General features: G+C 32.3%; 2 protein-coding genes across 5 annotated transcripts in view; one reads left to right on the forward strand and one right to left on the reverse strand.

Annotated features, from left to right (window-relative positions):
* Positions 1 to 20,980, forward strand: part of up (Troponin T, skeletal muscle) — a 452,387-nt gene that overhangs the window by 108,555 nt on the left and 322,852 nt on the right. The gene's annotated exons all lie outside the window — the stretch shown is intronic.
* Tpst (tyrosylprotein sulfotransferase) overlaps positions 1,278 to 20,980 on the reverse strand; it is an 88,498-nt gene continuing 68,795 nt past the window's right edge. Inside the window, exons 6-7 of one of the 3 annotated variants that reach the window (XM_075298384.1) lie at positions 15,401 to 15,599; positions 1,278 to 5,753 (exon numbers count right to left, since the gene is read on the reverse strand). In XM_075298384.1, coding sequence (XP_075154499.1) covers positions 5,253 to 5,753; positions 15,401 to 15,599 — 700 coding nt within the window. In that variant the 3' untranslated portion in view covers positions 1,278 to 5,252. Of the gene's footprint in view, positions 5,754 to 14,143; positions 14,499 to 15,400; positions 15,600 to 20,980 lie in introns of those variants that run through there. The other 2 variants (XM_075298386.1, XM_075298385.1) reach the window with 2 other exon arrangements.

Below are 20,980 nucleotides of genomic sequence, written 5' to 3' on the forward strand. Positions count from 1 at the left end.
AATTAGAGTCATTTTTACAACTTTTCGACTAAGCAGTGGCGATTTAACAAGGAAAATGTTGGTATTTTGACCATTTTTGTCGAAATCAGAAAAACATATATCTGGGAGCTATATCTAAATCTGAACCGATTTCAATCAAATTTGGCACACATGACTATATTACTAATTGTACTCCTAGTGCAAAATTTCAACCAAATTGGGCCAAAACTCTGACTTCTGGGGCCATATAACTCCATATCGGTCGAAAGATATATATGGGAGCTATATCTAAATCTGAACCGATTTCAATTAAATTTTGCACACTTGACTATACGACTAAGTGTTATGTTTTTACAAAATTTCAAGCAAATTGGGCCAAAACTCTGGCTTCTGGGGCCATATAAGTCCATATCGGGCGAAATATATATATGGGAGCTATATCTAAATCTGAACCGATTTCTTCCAAAGTGCCAAATTTGAAGTCGATTGGACTAAAACTGCGACCTAGACTTTGATTACAAAAATGTGTTTACGGACATGGCTATATCGACTCAGGAGCATTTTTGTCAAAGACACCATGTGTCTATCTCGTCTCCTTCTGGGTGTTACAAACATATGCGCTAACTTGTTCCACAGTGTGGCGCAGGGTATAAAAATCAGTCATTTTAGACTAATAAATAATCTATTATGTCATTACATGTACAACAACAGTAAAAGTCAGTTAAATCATCATAGATGATTAATGCATTTTTAAACCATAAGACTGGAAAACAAAAGAAACAAAAAACTTTAATTTTAAATGCTTAAAGTTACATGTATGCATTGAGCCAATCGAAGTAAATTAAAGAAACAAAACCATAAACAAACATCCCTCGGAAAAAAACCCATATATTTATGTGTATTGGTGTTTAAATCATTTTGCTTGCTTTTATTGAATCAAAATTATTATATAACCCACGTACCTGATTGCTCCAGCATGCATTTTTGGAATGGTAAAAGGACAACGTATGTTTTTGTTTGTTTGTTTTTTTTTCGCTTTGTGTTTATTTATTTATTTATACACAATCAGTCACATTATTTTTGTAAAATAAATTTACCTAACTATACACTGTACAGAGATAAGGGAAAAGGGGGGGCTATGTACGCGTGTGTTTACACATTTTACAATGTTTTGTTGTTGTTTTGTCGTTTTACTCAAATATTCAGAACGATTTGCATTTGTTTTGTTTAAGAATGAATTGTATACAAACCTGGTTTTTCATAGTTATGGTATTGTTTTTATAAATAAAATTTTAAAATATTATTAAAAGCTCATTAGAGGTGTTTTTTATGCCATTCATTCGTACATTCTTTGTTTTCCTTAGCTGGCGTAATGCTAGTATATGGATATAATTATTCATTTGTATAGGTTGTATGTATGTAAGTAGATAGGGTAGGTAGTTGTTGAAATTTTACATATTATAATATAATTATTATTTAGATATTTGCTATGCAAATATACATTTCTTAATATATGTATATGTCTTGTTTTTTTTTTTTTAAATAGAAATTTTAACATTACTGAAAGTCTAGGTTGAAATCTAAATGTTTTATGTATGTATTTAAATATACAAATGTACAAAACAAACAATCTATTTTATATGTAACTAACTAACTAACTTAATTAATTTAACTAATTTAAACTAATTCTCATCTGTACATGGATAATTGAATTGATTGAATATAAGAAGTAATAGAAATAGAAGATAATGTTATAACAAATAATTTAAATATACGCTTAGAATTATATTCCACGGAAAAATATAATATTACACTTCTATGTAATTTCATTATAATTTATTTGTATATATAGCATGTATATCTATAGTTTATATACTAGTATTGGTAAGCCTGGCTTAGGCGGACATATTCTCACACTTAGTTAAGCCATTGTATGAAAAGTATTTTAAATTCGATAATGTGTAAGCATTTTAGAAAAATAAATTAACACTAAATAATATTAAAAAAAAAAAACATTGTCTCATATTTTGGAATTACATTGTGTGTATAAAAATATTATCAAAGAAGTTCCTCGATCACATTAAATACATTCAAGGGCCCTTGCAGCTCCCATACTTGGCAGAAGCGTTTTCCTTCCTTGTTTTTCGCCAAATAAAGTCATAAAACATTGCCACCACATTATCGAATTTATGCCCTTTGCATGTTTTAGCTTTTAAGCAAAAAAACAAAAACAAAAAAAGACCTAAAAGATCCTATCCTAAAATACAACCACACTCATATGCATGTGTGTATTTTCTGTCCGTACATACGCATACATACACAAGAAGGTAAAATACGGGAAACCCAATAGACAAATTATACAAAAAAAAAAAAAATTAATGACATCAACTGTCATATTCATGCATATGTTGCGAAAAGATTAGGGTTGGTATGGAGATATTCTTTGTGAGTGGATAAAATTATGCATGCGTGCGTATATACTTTTATGGTTTCAATGGTTTACTATATTTTATTTGGTTTGGTTTCTGTTTTATCTATCAGCTTTATCGATTTGTTTAAATTGCTACATTCCCAGGAAAGTTCATTTGTAGATGTGATCAGTGTGCTTATGATATATACATAATACATTTTATTCATATATATATATATATATATATATATATATATATATGTATATTAGGGCGGGTCGGAAAGTATTATTCTTAATTGTATTTGAAATTCCAACTTAAAACATTTTAAATCCAAGTCAAAATAAGTTGACATTAAAATAGATCTATAATATATAGATACCAGGGCATCATTACTACTCTATTTGAAAAATAACAATTTGGAGGGTTTTGGAAATGTTAATTTATTGTAGACTCCCGAATAGTTATTGCATTTGAAACAGTATTTAATTTGTACTTGATTGTATTTTTATTTACTTTCCTTTAAATTCAATTAACCTTCTTAAACATAATTGAATCAAAATTTAATTAATGAAACTTTGAAGCCGATACATACACACAAAGAAAATTTCATTAAAATTTAGCCAACGAAAAATTGTTCATTGATATAACGAAATATTTTCATTAATACAATGAAAATATTTGTTAATAATACGAAACGTTACGGTTGATTTGCAGAAAATTCGTTATAATAACGAAAAATTTCGTTGTTTCATTGGCTGACTTTTAACGACACATTGCGTTAACATAACGAAACTTTTAGTTTAAACATAGGCAAAATCATATGCTTATAAATGGATATAGGCCATTTAGATCCAAGATTGGAACATTACCAGGATCATGACCACCATATTGTATCCATAATATATCGGACAAAATTTTAAACACTTTAAAAGGTAGGTACAAATTGAAGTAAATTGATTCATTGATTTAAGAATTGTTGTAAAAAATAAATATAGAAAAATAAAAAATATAGAAAGTATTGAATAATATGAACGTAAACTATTTTAGTGAACACTTTTTTTCTTCAAATTTTCTGAAATAATATTTGTATGATAAAGTCGATAAAATTGTATTAGGCTTATTCCATTCGGTATTGTATTTCTGGATTAACACAGTTATTGAATAAAAGGAAATAATCGCCAAAAAATCGGTTTCCAACAAATAACCCGCTCCAATATATATGTGAAGGTAATTATATATTTTTGTGATAAAATACATCTTTTACTGTCCATTAGGGTTATTCATTTCGAACTATATTAAAAAAACTGGCCCATGCAGAAACAGAAACTATCCTCCGGACTGAAAATTTAGATAAAGCAAATTTAGCTTAACCAAACTTTGTGATAAGAGAAATTTATTCTTTCAGTGTGCTAATCGCCAAAAATCGGTTTCCTATAAATAACCCGCTCCAATATATATATGTGAAGGTAATTACATATTTTTGCGATAAAATATATTGTTTACTGTCCATTAGGGTTATTCATTTCGAACTAAATTAAAAGACTGGCCCATACAGAAACAGAAACGTTCCTCCGGTCTGAACATTTAGATAAAGCAAATTTAGCTTAGCAAATTAACCAAACTTTGTGAGAAGAGAAATTTATTCTTTAAGTGTGCTATATGCGAAACTTCGTTTTTGGATGCGTCCAGCCATAATCTTCACAGATGACTTTAATTTAAGTCAACGAGAACTAAATAGAGAAATTGTATCTATATTTAGACTACTTGGTCCGAACAATGCGGTTTTGAATTTATGTTTTGGTTACTGCTGTATTTATGTTTATTTTTTTGGTAATAGTCTTTTATTTATTTCAGATCTTTTGACGAAATATTGTTTAGTTTTAGCCATAATTAATTCAAAAAATTAAGCTTTTGTTTTTAAACGAAAGGAAATTTAATGCAGATGGAATAGGAAATTAAAAAAATCTATCTGTAAAATATTTTTATTAGAAATAAAAATTAAGTAGAAAAATTTGTTTTTATGTATGTACAATTGTTTTTTGTGGATGCGGTAGATTTAAATGTCATTTGTTTGTTAATATACAAGGAGATAAAAAATGTTTATATATAGAAACCTTGACTTTAAATTAAATATATAAAATAAAAATATTGAACAAATTAAGGAATTACTTTGAAACATTGCTTGGGATTGCAATGCATGTAATTCGTGTTTTTTTTTATAAATAACCCTAATGGACGAATATTTCAATTGTGTGGCTATACCACATCAGTATTTATGTTTGAGGACACATATTGCGCACAAAAGATATGTGGGTTGTTTTTAACCATTGCAATAATTCGATACTAGAGTTGTATCTCATCGCTTGGCTGAGATACAACTTCCGTTTCCCTATTGCATTTCCGATGTTATTCTACTTGGTATCTGATGTGGAAAATTTTTTTACAACAATAGAATACTTTGTGTCATCGTATCGACATCGTTTTACTAAGTTTATCACTCCCACAAGTATGTGAACATGTAACAGAGGTTGTATTTGCAGCTATGCAAATACCCATATTCTCATAAGCAGGAAAAGTTACCAGGTATCGTGTGTTCGATTATGACGACGATGATGAGGGCTTTATCGATGGAGGGTGATACGCTTCATTAAAGATATCGGTAGAGAAATTCACGAGGGGTTTGTTAGCTGATATAGGTGGTGGTGGCGACGGTGGAGCCGGAAGTGGTGGTGGTGATGGTTGTTGTAGCATTGGTGGTCTTATCATCATCAGTATTGTCATGCAAGCCCTTGCAAGCATTATGACAATTTGAATGCTATCTGTCTTTAGTGTTGTCATCTGCATTAGCGAATGCATTTATTATTATACGCTTTCTTTGTTCAAGAGTTTTATCGTTGCTGGATCCAAGGTTTCCTTTCGATATCGCCTATCGCTATCCTGGGCCCGTCTTAACGCGTCCTGTAGATGGAACATATTGTTGCTGTTATTGTCATCGCTTTCCATTTCTTCGACATAATGTAAGCTATTGCGTTGATCCAGAGAGTGGCGTTGACGATGTAGCAATTGCATTGGTCTGGCTTGCAGTTGTCCTTGTTTAGGGTGTTCTTGGTTGTTCTGTTGCATCGATATGGCTTCGTCATTATCGTCGTTATGGTTATTTGTGTCCTTATTGTTATGCTTGAATTGATTGTTGTTATTGTTATTACTGCTGATTATGTTGGAAATTCCTGGAGCAAATGTCTCATTGATATTATCTTCATCCTCTTCGGCATTCCCATTCGCATTGGCATTCTGAAGTTGATGGGGTGACATTTTTAGCACTTCCTTTGCTTTATTTTCCCATAGTCTTCGATTGGCTTTTAGCTGTTGAACGCATGAGGAGATTCCGTCATTTATTATCCGTCCGTTTGATTGGAGTTGTTTTGTTGTTCCATCATATATCCATGTCCAGGACATTGAAAGAGAAAAATTCAATGGAAAATTAATAAGAAAAGAAAAAAAAAAATGATTAATTAAATTAAAATCACATGCATATGGAAGCGCCAACGGAAAAACAATGCACATATATTTTAACAAGCACTACATATGCATTTAAGGAAATAATCAATATATAATAAATAAATTAAAGAAGGTTGGTGTGTATAGGTATATGTGTGTGTGGAATTGGATGGGCGGGCGGGTGAGAGGAATGGTGCCTGCAACTTTTACGAAATGAACTCTCTCTCCTTCCCTTCATCGAAAACAAAGCGAATTGTTGGCATCCTTAACAATCATGGATTGGCCAATTAAAGAAGAATCGTTTATCTATTAAAGCAATGATAGGATAGTCTATGTAAGTGTGTGGATGACGCATACACACAGCTACATAGGATACAGACCACATAATGCAATTTGCGATAAATACTCATTACCTCAATCATTGAATTGAAATCATTTATCCTCTTCTCTACATGTCATGCTCCGAGGACATTTCGTCGTATTTAATTGAATGAGATATTATAAAATCATTTAATTTATCCAAAGGCAAAAGTGCATTAGATAAAAGTTGAAAGTTTAAAGTGATTAACTTGTCTTGTACAAAAGCGTGTTGTACGCGAATCTTTAAATTACATAGAAATGTTGTTGGTATTACAGAGGAGATTCATACTAATTGTTTGTATTATGATTCACATTATGACAGCCTGATATTTCAGGCTCACTCTGTCCATTGGGGTACGACAGTGGCGAACATCTCTCTTATCACTGAGTGCTGCCCGATTCTATGTTCAGCTCAATGACAAGAGACCTCCTCTTTGTAGCCGAATCCGAATGGCGTTCCACATTGCGGTGAAACCATTTAGAGAAGCGTTGAATCCAACGCTGAACAATTTTGTGGTTTTTGGTCAAAATTGGGATTGAATCCATGACCCTTTGTGTACAAGGCGAGCGTGCTAACAATTGAACCACAGTGGCTCCTGCGTATACATTCTGCTCTTACTGTCCACCGTGGTGAAATGGTTAGCATGCCCGCCTTGCATACACAAGATCGTGGGTTCGATTCCTGCTACGACCTCCACCTCAGTAATGCTGGTGACATTTCTGAGGGTTTCAAAGCTTCTCTAAGTGGTTTCACTGGAATGTGGAACGCCGTTCGGACTCGGCTATAAAAAGGAGGTCCCTTGTCTTGGAGCTTAACATGGAATCGGGCATCACTCAATGATAAGAGAGAAGTTCACCACTGTGGTATCACAATTGACTGAATAGTCTAAGTGAGCCTGATACATCGGGCTGCCACATAACCTAACCTAACCTAACCTACTGTCCTTTGCTATGGTTATGGGAAGCTTGCGAAATTTATCTAATTATACAATTAATCGAAATTTATTGTAAAGTACTTTAAGAGAAATATGAAAAAATGATTACGATATCAATTAAATCATATCACAAGGTAAACGAATTGCACAAAAAAATTAAAACCGATTTATATTATGGTCGTTTACGACATGCGTCCCTAAAGTCATTTTAACTTTATTTTAGTTCATGGAAATTATTATGGTTTAATTAGAAATTTCCGAATATGAGAATTTTTACAAATTCGAACTCAAATTGTTTTCTTCAAAATACGACATTTTCTTATACCGTAGAAAAAAAATCATATCGGCATTTGTAATAAAAATTAGTTAAGAGATAAAAAATTGAATTAACATAAATTTGTCCATGTTCACATAATATCAGGCGAACGTGAATAAATTCCACAATTTTGGTGTTCTACTCTCCATATTCACTAGAATTTTCATGAATTCAATATACTAGCATGAAAGTTGAGTTTGTTTGCTATGGCTATATTTCTGTTTAGAAAAGTTCTCACTTAAAAAATTTTATTTATATTTTTTTCATCCATGAGTTAATAAAATATTATATTTTATTAAGAAAACTAACGAATTATTAAAAGTCTGTTGATTCCACATAATTTAATTTACACCCTAGTGAAATTTTGTGGTGATTTATGCAACCCAGCTGATTACAGAAGAGTTCAAAAAAGAATGGATATCCGAGCATGGGGTATTATGTGTATTATATTTTTCTTCCATTTATTTTAATCGCAATAATATGGCTTTACTTAAAACTGACTTCTCTCTGTGACAGGGATACAAACAATTGTACGCAAAGAATTGATTTCTTTTCTCGGAAACGAAAGTTGTTTCTTTCAGTCTAAACCAAGTTCATTGAGGTTTTCTTTAAGGAGACTACTTAACCAAGAAACGAAGACTTCGTTTTGGAGAAAACATTTTCATGTTATGTTTGTAGTAAACAATCAGATTTCAAAGAACAACACATATTTTAGTTTTAATGAATATAATACTCCAAACAATCCAAAAACGAAATTTAGTTCTAACCAAATCATAAAATCAAAAGTTTTTGTCTTTCCATTCATGTGTCTGGTTCCGAGCTAAAAAAAGCGGAGAATCACTATAAGGATACATTTATGACGCAATACAACCTTGAGATTAAGTACTTTATATTAAGATGCAAATCTTTATTTAATCGTTTTTGCATATAATATGAAACTTCTTCATATTAAATTTCCAAGTTCAAAGTCGACTTCAAGCACAATTTATGCACTGTTTCATTGTAAAAAGGAAGAACGATTTAAATAATATTGAAAATTTTCTTTTATGTAAAGATACCCATTCTTATGTGGAATAAATGCAACTTTTTGGTTTTAGATATAGGAGACTCGATTCGATATGCCGCAGTGGTGCAATGGTTAGCATGTTTGCTTTATTTGATAAGGCCAAGGATTCAGGATTTAAAATAGGCCTCTCTTGGTCCTCAAGAAGATAAATAGGTAGATAGGTTAATAGGCGAACTTCCCAGAAAATAAAACCTCACCCCGTGTACTGATGATTTTGATTTTTATTGTGTGCTAAATTCAAGTTTTGTTAACTTGATACTGGGTAAACAATATACCTCATAATTTTTCATATTTTAAAAGTTTAACGAATTCTCAGGTAAAGTTAATTTTTAAATTCCCAGTTTTGAAAATGAAACAAAAAACACAAGATGATACGAAATCGATTGAATGCTTTCCTTTCGAATGGGTTTTCGTATCACTGATACATCAGAAAGAAATTTCTTTCAGTGTACAACTATATTAATATAGAACATGATTTTAAATTAATTTCATATTTAGGGTGATTGAATTCAATTATTAATCCGTTTTTGTTGTTGTTTTTTTCAAACTTTCCGGCTCTTCATAGTAATCACTTAAAGACCGCATATACAAATTAAATAAATGAGCCACATTAGCCACATTTCATTTAAATACAACAGAATTGGATATCCTTGTTGTTGTAATAATAATAATGATGATACGCACAGCAACATACACTCTCACACACAAACACACTCACACACACTCAAACAAAGCCAATGCAAACAAATGAATAGAAATGAGGTTAAAAGTGTTTATTTATTTTGTTTTGTTGATTGGCCAAATTACAACAATGTCGGGAAACACCTTACGTGTATAAATGTACAAGTGGGTGTGTGCGTGCGTGTTTCGAAAAATAGGCAGGAGTATTGGGTACAAAAGACCAAAACACATAAAAGTTGCCACTCAGCTTATGTATAGGAGATGGAGGCTTATGATTCAATTTCTGAATCCACCAAAAACAAACACCAACTGACAAAACCACACTCAACCACTATGTGGTGATATGGGAGCAAATGGCATCCAACCATTTAGCAGTAGTCGAACAGGAGAAACGGCAATCCGCAGACATTATTGATTTAATACCACCCACCCGCCTCCCTTTCCAATCCTGTTAATAACATTTGTTTGTATTAATTAAAATTATGTATTTTTATTACAATATACTTAATTGTGCATTAACACATTGAATTAACAGGTCATGAGGGGCCCGGCTACATGGGAGTCCACAAAAAGGCATAGTGTAATGGACCGAGCCAGGAAGTGGGGGAGAGAGAGCGAGCTTTATTTTGTCAAAAAGGATAAGTGTGTGAATTAATGTGTGTGCGTGTAAGGCTGTGTGCAAATTATATATTCATTGGCCAACATCGTAGCGAATGTTAAGTTAATTTGGCCATAACTCGAGGAATAATTGTTTGTTAACAGCCCCGTCTCCCATTTGGCTTTAATGGCAATAAAGGCAACAACAAAAGTATCATTAACATGTTTGTTATATGTGTTCGAAAAATTATTCCTATGTTGAGATCAAGCAACACAACTTTATTCTAATGATTGCAGGCTAATTAATAAACAAATAATGTTGTAATTTTATAAAGGGGAAAACTTCAAACAACTTCCATAAGTGAAAAACCAAATGCAGGCAATGCCTTTAATACTGAAACAAATATTTTTATAAGCACAGATATTGTTAAGTACTAATAGTATTAGTATACACTAAAAAAATTCAAAATAAGGATTATGTGACATTTATTTAAGATATCTATTTTTATTTTATTGAAGCAACTATTTAAATTAAAACTGGTATGCAAATATAATTTGTAAAATTACACAAAAGTTTTATACAAAAGTGTAAAAATTGTTATATAGTTAATCAAATTAAACAGCCAAAATTGGAAATTTAATTTTCAAAAAACAAAAGAATTGTAATTTCAAGCGGACGAAAACTGACAAAAAATTAACTAACTTAAATTAAGCGACAATAATAAACATATGTTGATATTTTATAAAAAAAATTATTATGTAACCCAAAATTTTGCAAAACAAATTGCTAAACTGTTTACAATTTCACCACTGCCAATAACACTTATTTAAATGTTGTCTTTAAATAGCGTTCGTTATTTACTGTCAAGTAGAAGACTTTCCATACATGGGTACAATTTTGATTTCGAATTAAATTAGTTTGCAGAAGTTTGTCGTGGAATTTTTGGCTAAAAAGGCGTTTAAAATCAAGTTGCCATTTACTTTTAAAATTGGCATTACTTTTTTAATTTTCAATAGTAGAAAGCTTAGTGTTGGTTCAACTTATATTTTGACATAGAAAGCTATATTTTATTTACCCATAAATACACTGAAAAAGTTTTGTCGTCATAGCAAAGATTTCATGTTCTTTAAATATGAATACGAATTTTACTTAGCATAGGTGATGCATTTCTCTGATGTAAAGTTTTTGTTCTTTGTCCAAACGATAAACTTTTCAAAGAAGCCGTTTTGTCATTATAGTTAATAGATTTGAAAGCAATTTTTTTGACTAAGACCAACAAGGCTTTGATAAATCCGATTTTTTTTAATTAATGAAATCGTTTTCTTTATCTTGTATAGTAGGTTAGGTGACAGCCCAATGTAGCAGGCTCACATAGACTATTCAGACTATTCATTGTGATACCACATTGGTGAACTTCTCTCTTATCACTGCTGCCCGATTCCATGTTAAGCTCAATGACAAGGGACCTTCTTTTTATAGCCGAGTCCGAACGGCGTTCCACATTGCAGTGAAACCACTTAGAGGAGCTTTGAAGCATTCAGAAATGTATCCAGCATTACTGAGATGCACCTCGGTGGCTCCATATGTTTTTCAAAACTATGTTTTTGAATATTTTATTTTATTGTTACTTAAGTTGTCGTTAACACGTTTTTAAAGGACTAAAAATATAAATATATGTAATTAAAAATTTAATTATCTCAATAAATGTTCCTTTTATTTATACTTTTATTCTTTCCATTAAACAGTTCACTTTTGTGTGGGTGCAGTTTTATCTGTTTTTATTTGTATTGTATTTGGGGAAAACTTAAATCTATATCTGTCCATAAAGCTAGAAAAATAATTGTATAATTAGATATAATGCATTTGGACGTCAATTGCCTGTTTCGGTATCAGGCTAACATGAAATATAATAAGCAACGATGAGCCCGTCGTAAAACTAGGAAAAAACACGACTAATGTACGCGTTAGAATTGTTGTTGTACCCTGGAAACCAGTTTCTGTAAATTGTCACATGTTGTAGTTGACTGTAGAAACAATAAGCATTGTTCGACTGTTCACCACTTAGGTGAATTCTAAGCCACCGTGGTGCAATGGTTAGCATGCCCGCCTTGCATACACAAGGTCGTGGGTTCGATTCCTGCTTCGACCGAACACCAAAAAGTTTTTCAGCGGTGGATTATCCCACCTCAGTAATGCTGGTGACATTTCTGAGGGTTTCAAAGCTTCTCTAAGAGGTTTCACTGCAATGTGGAACGCCGTTCGGACTCGGCTATAAAAAGGAGGTCCCTTGTCATTGAGCTTAACATGGAATCGGGCAGCACTCAGCGATAAGAGAGAAGTTCACCAATGTGGTATCACAATGGACTGAATAGTCTAAGTGAGCCTGATACATCGGGCTGCCACCTAACCTAACCTAACCTAGGTGAATTCTAACAAATTAGCTTTCTAAAAATAAATTTCGTGTTGTTGCATTACTATGTAACAAAACGAAATAGAAATAAGATTAAGGGACTTGTAAGTTATATGAAAAGATGATGTACAGTGGGAGAAAAGATGATTCAATTTGTAAGAGGAAATTTCCCAAATGTTTTCTCCATAAGGAGTTAGCATAAAGGGTCCAAAATTGAGTTATCTCTCCCAGCCATATCTATACTAAAGGCTGTGGAAAGGTTCATTCGCCCGAACCGAAACATGTACAGTCCAGGCGTGTATAGATTTGTATCTGGCGTTTTCTTTTCAATGGCTCTATTAACCATGTTCCTTAATCTATATCTGTCCATAAAGCTCGAAAAATAATTGTATAATTAGATATAATGCATTTTTGGACGTCAATTGCCTGTTTCGGTATCAGGCTAACATGAAACTTAGCAGGCTCACTTAGACTATTCAGTCCATTGTGATACCACATTGGTGAACTTCTCTCTTATCACTGCCCGATTCCATGTTAAGCTCAATTACAAAGGACCTCCTTTTTATAGCCGAGTCCGAACGGCGTTCCACATTGCAGTGAAACCACTTAGAGAAGCTTTGAAGCATTCAGAAATGTCTCCAGCATTACTGAGATGGGATAATCTACCGCTGAGAAACTTTTTGGTGTTAGGTCGAAGCAGAAATCGAACCCACGATCTTGTGTAAGCAAGGCGGGCATGCTAACCATTGCACGGTGGCTCCATATTATAGTATAAAAGCATTAAAAACTATGATTTTTAGTACTTTATTTTATTGTAACTTAAGTAGCCGTTAACATGTTTTTAAAGGACTAAAAATATAAATATATGTAATTAAAAAAGAAATCATCTCAATAAATGTTCCTCTTTCATTCTTCTCATTAAACAGTTCACTTTTGTGCAGTGTTGCCAACTACCCAAGGCCAAAAAGCACCAAAAAATATATTATCAATTCTAACATACCACCTTCCAGCACAAAATCGAAAATTAAATGCTCTAATAAAAAAAAACTTCCGAAGATGTATTATAGAATTTTTGTGAATTGAATTTTAAGAAGTTAAGGTGGGTATGAAGATCGAGTTTAGCCGCTAAAATAGTAATTTTTTCATAATTACTTTTCTTTAATAATTCATTTTAAGGAATACAAACTTTGTGAAAATTTGCTTTTTGGCCATTCCCCATCAATTTGCAGCAAACATGCATAATTTTTTGCCCATTTTTACTGATATAGTTTTCACTTTAGCTGCAAAACTCGAACTTAGTACTCACCATTATGAACCGCTATTTTAATTTAGTTTGATCAGTGACTTTCAACTTTCAAAATATTAATATATGGAAGGAGTCTATTGCTTATTTCAGTTGTGCGTGCTTTTGTGAATTTAATACAAACGTTTAAATGACATCTTTACCAAATTCAAAAATTCGGCACTCATCGCTCGACTTTCCTACAGAATACCCTAAATAACAATATTAATTAAAAAATAATCAATACCAACTTCATAACAATCAAATTCTATATTTGGCAACAAATTTGAGTTTCTTCAGCTCTTGAAAGTCTAATCAAAATTTTTGTATCAATTACTTAATACTGTTTAAACTAAAAAAAGCACCAAAAGCACTAAATGAAAATGCCAGAAAGCACCAAGTTGGTGCTTTTTTTGAAAAGGCACCAAAAAGCCAATTTGGTGCTTTTTAGAAATCAAAAAGCACTAAATTTGGTGCTAAAAGCACCAAATTGGTAACGCTGCTTTTGTGTGGGTGCAGTTTTATCTGTTTTTTATTTGTATTGTATTTGGGGAAAACTTAAAATAATATGTTTGTACTAAAATGAATTTAAATTGGCCTAAGAAAGTTCTCTTTTTGTATTACAAATACGATGTTTTCATCTACATTTTTGTTCAAATCAATAATGAAAACAAAAACTATTTCGACTTTACTGATATAAACTGCAAGTGCACAAACATAACATTATTTCTGTGACCATGTACTTGTTTTACTGAGACATTCATATAATGGAATAGGTTTAAGATAACAAAATGCCAGATTTTGTATTGTTAAATTTTGTTTGCCGAATGTGAGTATTGTGAAATGGTTTTCCTCCATCTTTGTACTTATATACTAGGTGAATTCCATTTCAATTCTTTATTGTGCGTCTCAAATAACCCAAAGTCATGATTATTTTATGTCGTGCTGCGATCTTTGTTCAACTGAAAAGAAAAGAAGCACAAAAAAAACACCGAAATGACAGAGGAGAACACGTTCATAAATTTCAACATTTCAAAAGTCATTAGGACTCTGAAAGCCAACATCAACGAAACTCAATTGACTATCATATTCCCATGAAACGCTACCGCAGTAGCTCGACTGCACCAAAAGCCGGCATTTGGTTTGGTACATCGACGAGCGATTCCATAGAAACACCAATATCCTGTGGCATAGTGAAAGGACTCAAACTGGCGATTATTTTAAACTACCTAATGTCGTTAAGTTGAACATTACAGTGACGGGAGTAGGGGTCTTGGCAGAGCAGAGCAATGACACAACACAATGTCAACATTTGTTAGAGGAAAAACTTTTCCTTCTTCGTTTCTATTCAGCGACGTCAAGAACAAGAAAACAACTAAGAAACAATGCACAACAACAGAAAAGGAAAGTTGAAATTAAATGAAACATAATGGAGAAATATAATATGAAGCGCAAAAAATAAAAACATGGATGGCTGAATGGTACACAACAACACATAGGACAAACAAAAGGAAGAAACATTCTTAAAGGACCATTCTCTGTGGGTGTAGACTATGGCTAAAGCTAAGTGGGCTACATGGATGTAGGGGTTAGGGAGCATAGAGAGTCAAATACAATGGGGAATTCGGGACATGGACTGAGATATCTCTTAGTCCGAACACTTACTGTGTTGCTATACAATCGAATTGAAGGAATGAATAAAACAAACGCAAAGTGAAGTGAACTAAATGGAGCAAATCACAGAACAAGCGTACAAAACAAACCAACAAATAATACAACAACAAATGAGTCTTATATAAGGCATTCGCATACGCACAATATAAAGTGCATACGCACACACACACACAAACACTCACACACATACCTTCGATGTATTGTCTTCCACCCAGGCGTCTGGCTTACCGTAATCCGGTGGATTTGCAAAGGGATCATAGCCCAGAACTGACAGCATGGGAGCTATGTCGGCCATATCGCGTACCACATCTTCAGGAATATTGCCCACCCACTTTGACAGAGCTTCCAAGTTTACTGGTTTAATCACCTGGTCCGACGAGCGTTCCACTCTGTAAGAAATGGAAAGAAGCAAAATAAAATAAAATAACAACAGGAATTAAAAAAGGTGAAAATTAAGCAACAACAAAACAAAACAAAAAAAAAAAAACAAGAATATTGTAGACTAGAGACAAAAAGTTAATTGCTTCGTTAGCCATTTCGCTTGGAGACACCATGAATGTTGAACCTGCAATATTTCACATTTTCCAAACTGCAAATAGCTATACAACCTACGTCTTATGGGCCAACCAGTCTTCCCAACTTCTATGTACCTAGATTTGCGTCATCGTGACCATATCTGGAGCACTCACAACCCTGTAGTGCTGTAGAGTCATAATTGTAAATTATGGCCGAAGTTAGTTAATGATATTAAAATACTGAAGTTTCGCAAATGTAGACTGGCTTAAAAGCGAATACACCAATACACTTTGTTAATGTGTAATGTAATGCTGGGAGGAGGACAGGAAGATTTCTTTACCTTATTGGTTTACGTTAGAGAGAGAGAAAGAGATATGTTACACAGAAAAAATGTCGACAAAATCTTTTCAATGACTATTTTTATTATCTCTGAAATATGTTCAAGTGCAGAGAATTTGTTTAAGAGTTTGTATAAAGAGATCAACAAATCTCTCTCTTTCTAAATTATATTGTACGTCAAATTCGAGTCGCGATTTTACGGACCTAAAAGTTTCGTATTGATTTTAGACAATATCAAGATTACATTACATTTTCAAGATTACAAAAAGTCGATAAGTCGAAAAATTGATTTTCGACGTTTTTATCCTAATGTTGAAGGGAACAAAAATTCGTCTCTTTTTTTTTTTGCTAGGCAACATTGGTGTCAAAATTGATATTTGTTCTAACTTCAGACCACGCGGAAAGAAACCTAAACAAGTACCCATCAGTTGGATAGATCGACACAATTGTAACCTCTCCGAAGAAATCTTTTAGTGAAATCATTTAATTTTAAAACTACACACAGAAAAAGCTTGTAAAACTGATGGTAAATTCAAAGTTTATTACAAAACACTTATTTTGTTTTCATTTATTTTTGAGGAAAATTTCCCCAGTCCAATGAGATTTTGTTTACTCCAAGTATGACTCAAAAATTTGATGAACTAAACGTATATACATTTCAATGGCTGGAGAGAAATTTCATAGTCGTCACAAAAATAGTGAGAATAAACTATGACATGGTAAATATAGTAATGGTTTAGTGCCAATGATTTTTTCATTACTAAAAGTTAAATTTTAACACAATTTAAGTAACTTCAACCATTGCACATTGGGCCAAATGACCGAAATCTCACACATAAAATCAATTTTTGAACTTGTGAAAATTCAATATTTGGTGGTACGAAAAAGTTGACAACACATTACCAAAAACAAATCCAAAATGGTTAAACAATATGGCAAGCCGTTTGGCGGTTTCAGGCCGACGAAGTGGCATCTCTTTGTTATTGATTTTTGTTTTGAATTCATAGCTTAGCAAGGTGCTTTAGAGATTTTGCTGGTAAAAAAAGTTTTTAAAGTTATAAACTTAATTTAAAATGTAAAATTTAAGTCAAGGTATGTACTTTTAGTAAAAAATTAACAGCGATTGTAAATATTGTTTGGTTATTTAAGAAAAATGTGTTGAAAAATCATATTTTTTCTTTGCTAAATATTATGTATGTCCCATGTTGTCTGGAGTAAAACTTACTATATTGGAACGTATTGGTAGAGTTTTATACTGCGTTAGAAAGGTTGAGATGTTGTCTTTCTTGCAAACATAAATTTGTCTGCTTATAAGTGCTAATGAAGGTACCCCATTATAATGATGGTGTTACAATCAAAACGCAGAAATTATTAAATATTGGATAGAAAACAACTCCCAGTTCAGTAATAGTAATGCAAAAACATTAAAAAAGAGAAGTCTTCCGTGACAACTTGAAGAAAAAATTAAAATAATTGTGCAGGGAAATAGAATGAAGTAGCGTTACTTTGTTTAGTAGAAACATCTGGACAAAACAATGGCAACGAATGAGAAATTTGGGTAAATCTGCAATATCTACCATATCATTAATAATAACTATATAAAATAAAATGTCGTCCTGGGTGTCTTACTGTAACTGATTCGTCGACACAGGTTCCGTTATAAAATTTGCTAAATCATAAAGCTAATATTTAAATATAAACTTACAAATAGCAGAGTGTTAAGGTAGTGACACGTACAGAAGTAATATGATCACTTCAAACCTGTTTCAAGAACAAAATGTTATTTTTGGACTGGGAACACAAAAATGTTTTTTTTTCTACAAACACATACAGGGTTGGCAAAATCTGGACATTTTGTAATGAATATGTCCGCATTTCTACATAGTGTTGCAGAAATAATGGTATAAAATGAGGTGTAAGAGATTGAATTGAACTAAAATTTATGAAATCATATACACTCTAAGGTAGTGATCAAGATGGAGTAACAGTGAACATCCGTTCTAATTATTTTTCATGTTAGCCTGATACTGAAACAGACAATTAACGTTCAAATGCATGATATTTAGATTTTACAATTATTATTCGAGCTTTTATGGACAAATTAGATTAAGGAACTTGATTAATAGTCATTGAAGATTTTCAGTTTCCAATGTTACTACATATTGATATATTTAATGTGGTGTATGATAAAAGTGGTTGGGATTCATCCTCCATTAGAAAATGGGCGTGGCAGTGGCCGGATCGGTCCGAAATGCTGATCATACTTTATTCTCATCCCCAGTGGTACATGTACAAAATTGCAGAGCTCTATGCGCTTCCTTTGGGTTGAAATAGGCCTTCATTTGAAAGTGGGCGTGGCAATGGGCGGACCGGTCAAAATTTTTAATCATACTTTATTCTCATCACCAGTGGTACATGTACAAAATTTCAGAGCTCTAGGAGCTTCCTTTGGGTTGAAATAGGCCTTCATTTGAAAGTGGGCGGATAGGTACAACATTTTTATCATACTTTATTCTCATCCCCAGATTTCAGAGCTCTGGTTCTCTTCCGTGTATTTAATGCGTCAAAAACCTGTCATTTGGCCCACTGTGCATTGTAGGAAAATATGAACTATTTTCAAACATATTTAGTAAAATTATGTACTTCATTTGTACATTTTTATTTATTTTTTTTTATTTTTAGTTCACGTCATTAAAGTAAGCAAACAAAAAAAAATAATTAAAATAAAGAAAATTTGCTAACATTTTACAAGCTTTAATTAAAATGAACACATTTTCATGAATTACAGTTAATTGTCTATAAAAAATTTGGTTCACTTTTTTCTGAGGAAAGTTGTTAAAAATCCAAAATTTCAGTAAATCTCATTATTTCAACAACGAATTATATCGTATAAAACAATTTATGCTATATTAACATAGATTTATTTATTTTACTTTAAGTTAATGTCTTTAATAGTCCTGTAAAATGATTTTTTTTTGTTAAGAAATGAATTAAAAATAAAATAAATTGTAATTTAAATACTTTATTTCAACCTAATTGGAAGAAGAGAGTTTGGCACATCTTCGTGAGTTATTCAGATTTATTAACATTAATACACGAAAAAAGTAAACTGTTTTATAGGAAGAATATGAAATTGCCACAAACCGTTATTAAAACTAGGAAAAATTAATGCGTGTACTTTTTAACTTTCACGAAATTTCACCCTCTAATAAAAGAAACAAAAATAAACTAAAAGTATAGAAAAAAATCATTGGCGCCAAGTCATGATCATTTTAACCAAATTTTTCTTCTGCTTATCATATTGAACTTATGTGTACGGTCATTCAACTTTATACACACGTTTAGTTCATAAAATTTTTGAGACATATTTAACCCTTTCGACCCCGAATTTTTATAGGTATTGCTAAATTTTTTTTTTTACTTTTAATCATGTTGAAGTCATTTAAGAAGCGTCTAGCCAAAATTTCGGGTCGCCACGCCCATTCGTTTAGGAGGTAGAGAATGTTGCCTGTGGGCAACTTTGGGCAATTGTGACTACAAAATAGTTTGTTTTGTAATGATAGACGTATTACGTTTTATTGGATTTTTGTTAAGTTTTTTGTTATTTTACAGTAAATATATACTTAGATGCGCGCGTGAGTGGAATTTCAATCACGCTCAAACACATTCACGAAGAAATATTTGTACTCACGCCCGCCATGTAGGAATTCACGGTCACGAAATGAATTCACGAAATGAAAAATCATACTCGCTTTCGAACGATTCACGACAATTTTCGTAATTCACGACAAATCTCGTGAGTCACGAATATTTTCGGAACACGACAATTTTCGTGGCTCAATAAAATTCTGGTAATTAACGAAATTTCTCGTGACTCACGCTATTGAAATCTTAAGCGTGATTAAATAAGTAAGGGTGATTAAAATCGGTGAGCTTGAATTTAACGTGAACGTGAATTTGTTCGTGATTGTGACTTTTTGTGTCTGTTTTACCGTGAGTGTGAATTTTATCGTGAACATGAATTTTATCGTTAACGTGAATTTTATCTTGAGCGTGAGTTGGATCGTGAGTTGGATCGTGAAAGTAATTTTTTATCGGGAGCGTGATTTCGGAGAAAGTTTACTCACTCACAATCACGAACACAATTTGATTTTTACTCACGCGCCACACATTTTTCTTTAATCCCGTTCACGCATATTCACGAGATTTCGTTTAAATTTCATTCACGGCTTCGCGTGAATCACGCGTGACTCACGAAAATGTTTTGTTTTTTTTGTTTTGTTTTTAACCCATGTAATTTAACTGGCGGTGTAAAAAACCAAAGTATTATAAAGCGTCAATATTCGTGCTAATCCACTAGTATGTTGCCAAGAAGTGGCTTCCTCCCTTTTTACGATTCCTTCCAAATTCCCCACTGCACTGAATATATGTTTTCTACATCATCGCCGCATTTCTCGTCACTGGGACATCCCAAGTGAAGTTCAAAATTTTTTCAAAATCATTGTTTTTCAAACCTTTTTTCTCCAGGCCTTATGTTAAAAAAATATGTTATTTTACTACCACAATTGCCCAAAGTTGCCCACAGGCAACTTTTCAATTTTAAAAATTTCTCATCTGTTGTTTTTTGCAATTCTAAGATTTGACTTCCAGAAATATTTTATTTGACATGTACTACAATAGATTTAATAAAAACATTCAACATTTTAGTTGTAATTTTTGAAAAAAGTCACATGTATAAAAACCTCTTTTTAAATTCGCAAATATTTTTTTCTTGAGGTACGTGCGTATTAATGAAAATTTTTTTTTGCTAATTTTTTGCTAATTTTTTTTTGCAACGCTTACAGTGAGTCTCAAAACACAAAAAGTTGCCCACAGGCAACTTTAGGGTCGAAAGGGAAAATTTCATTGGGCTGTG

This window comes from Haematobia irritans, chromosome 3 (assembly GCF_050003625.1).
Source record: "Haematobia irritans isolate KBUSLIRL chromosome 3, ASM5000362v1, whole genome shotgun sequence".
Classification (NCBI taxonomy): domain Eukaryota; kingdom Metazoa; phylum Arthropoda; class Insecta; order Diptera; family Muscidae; genus Haematobia; species Haematobia irritans.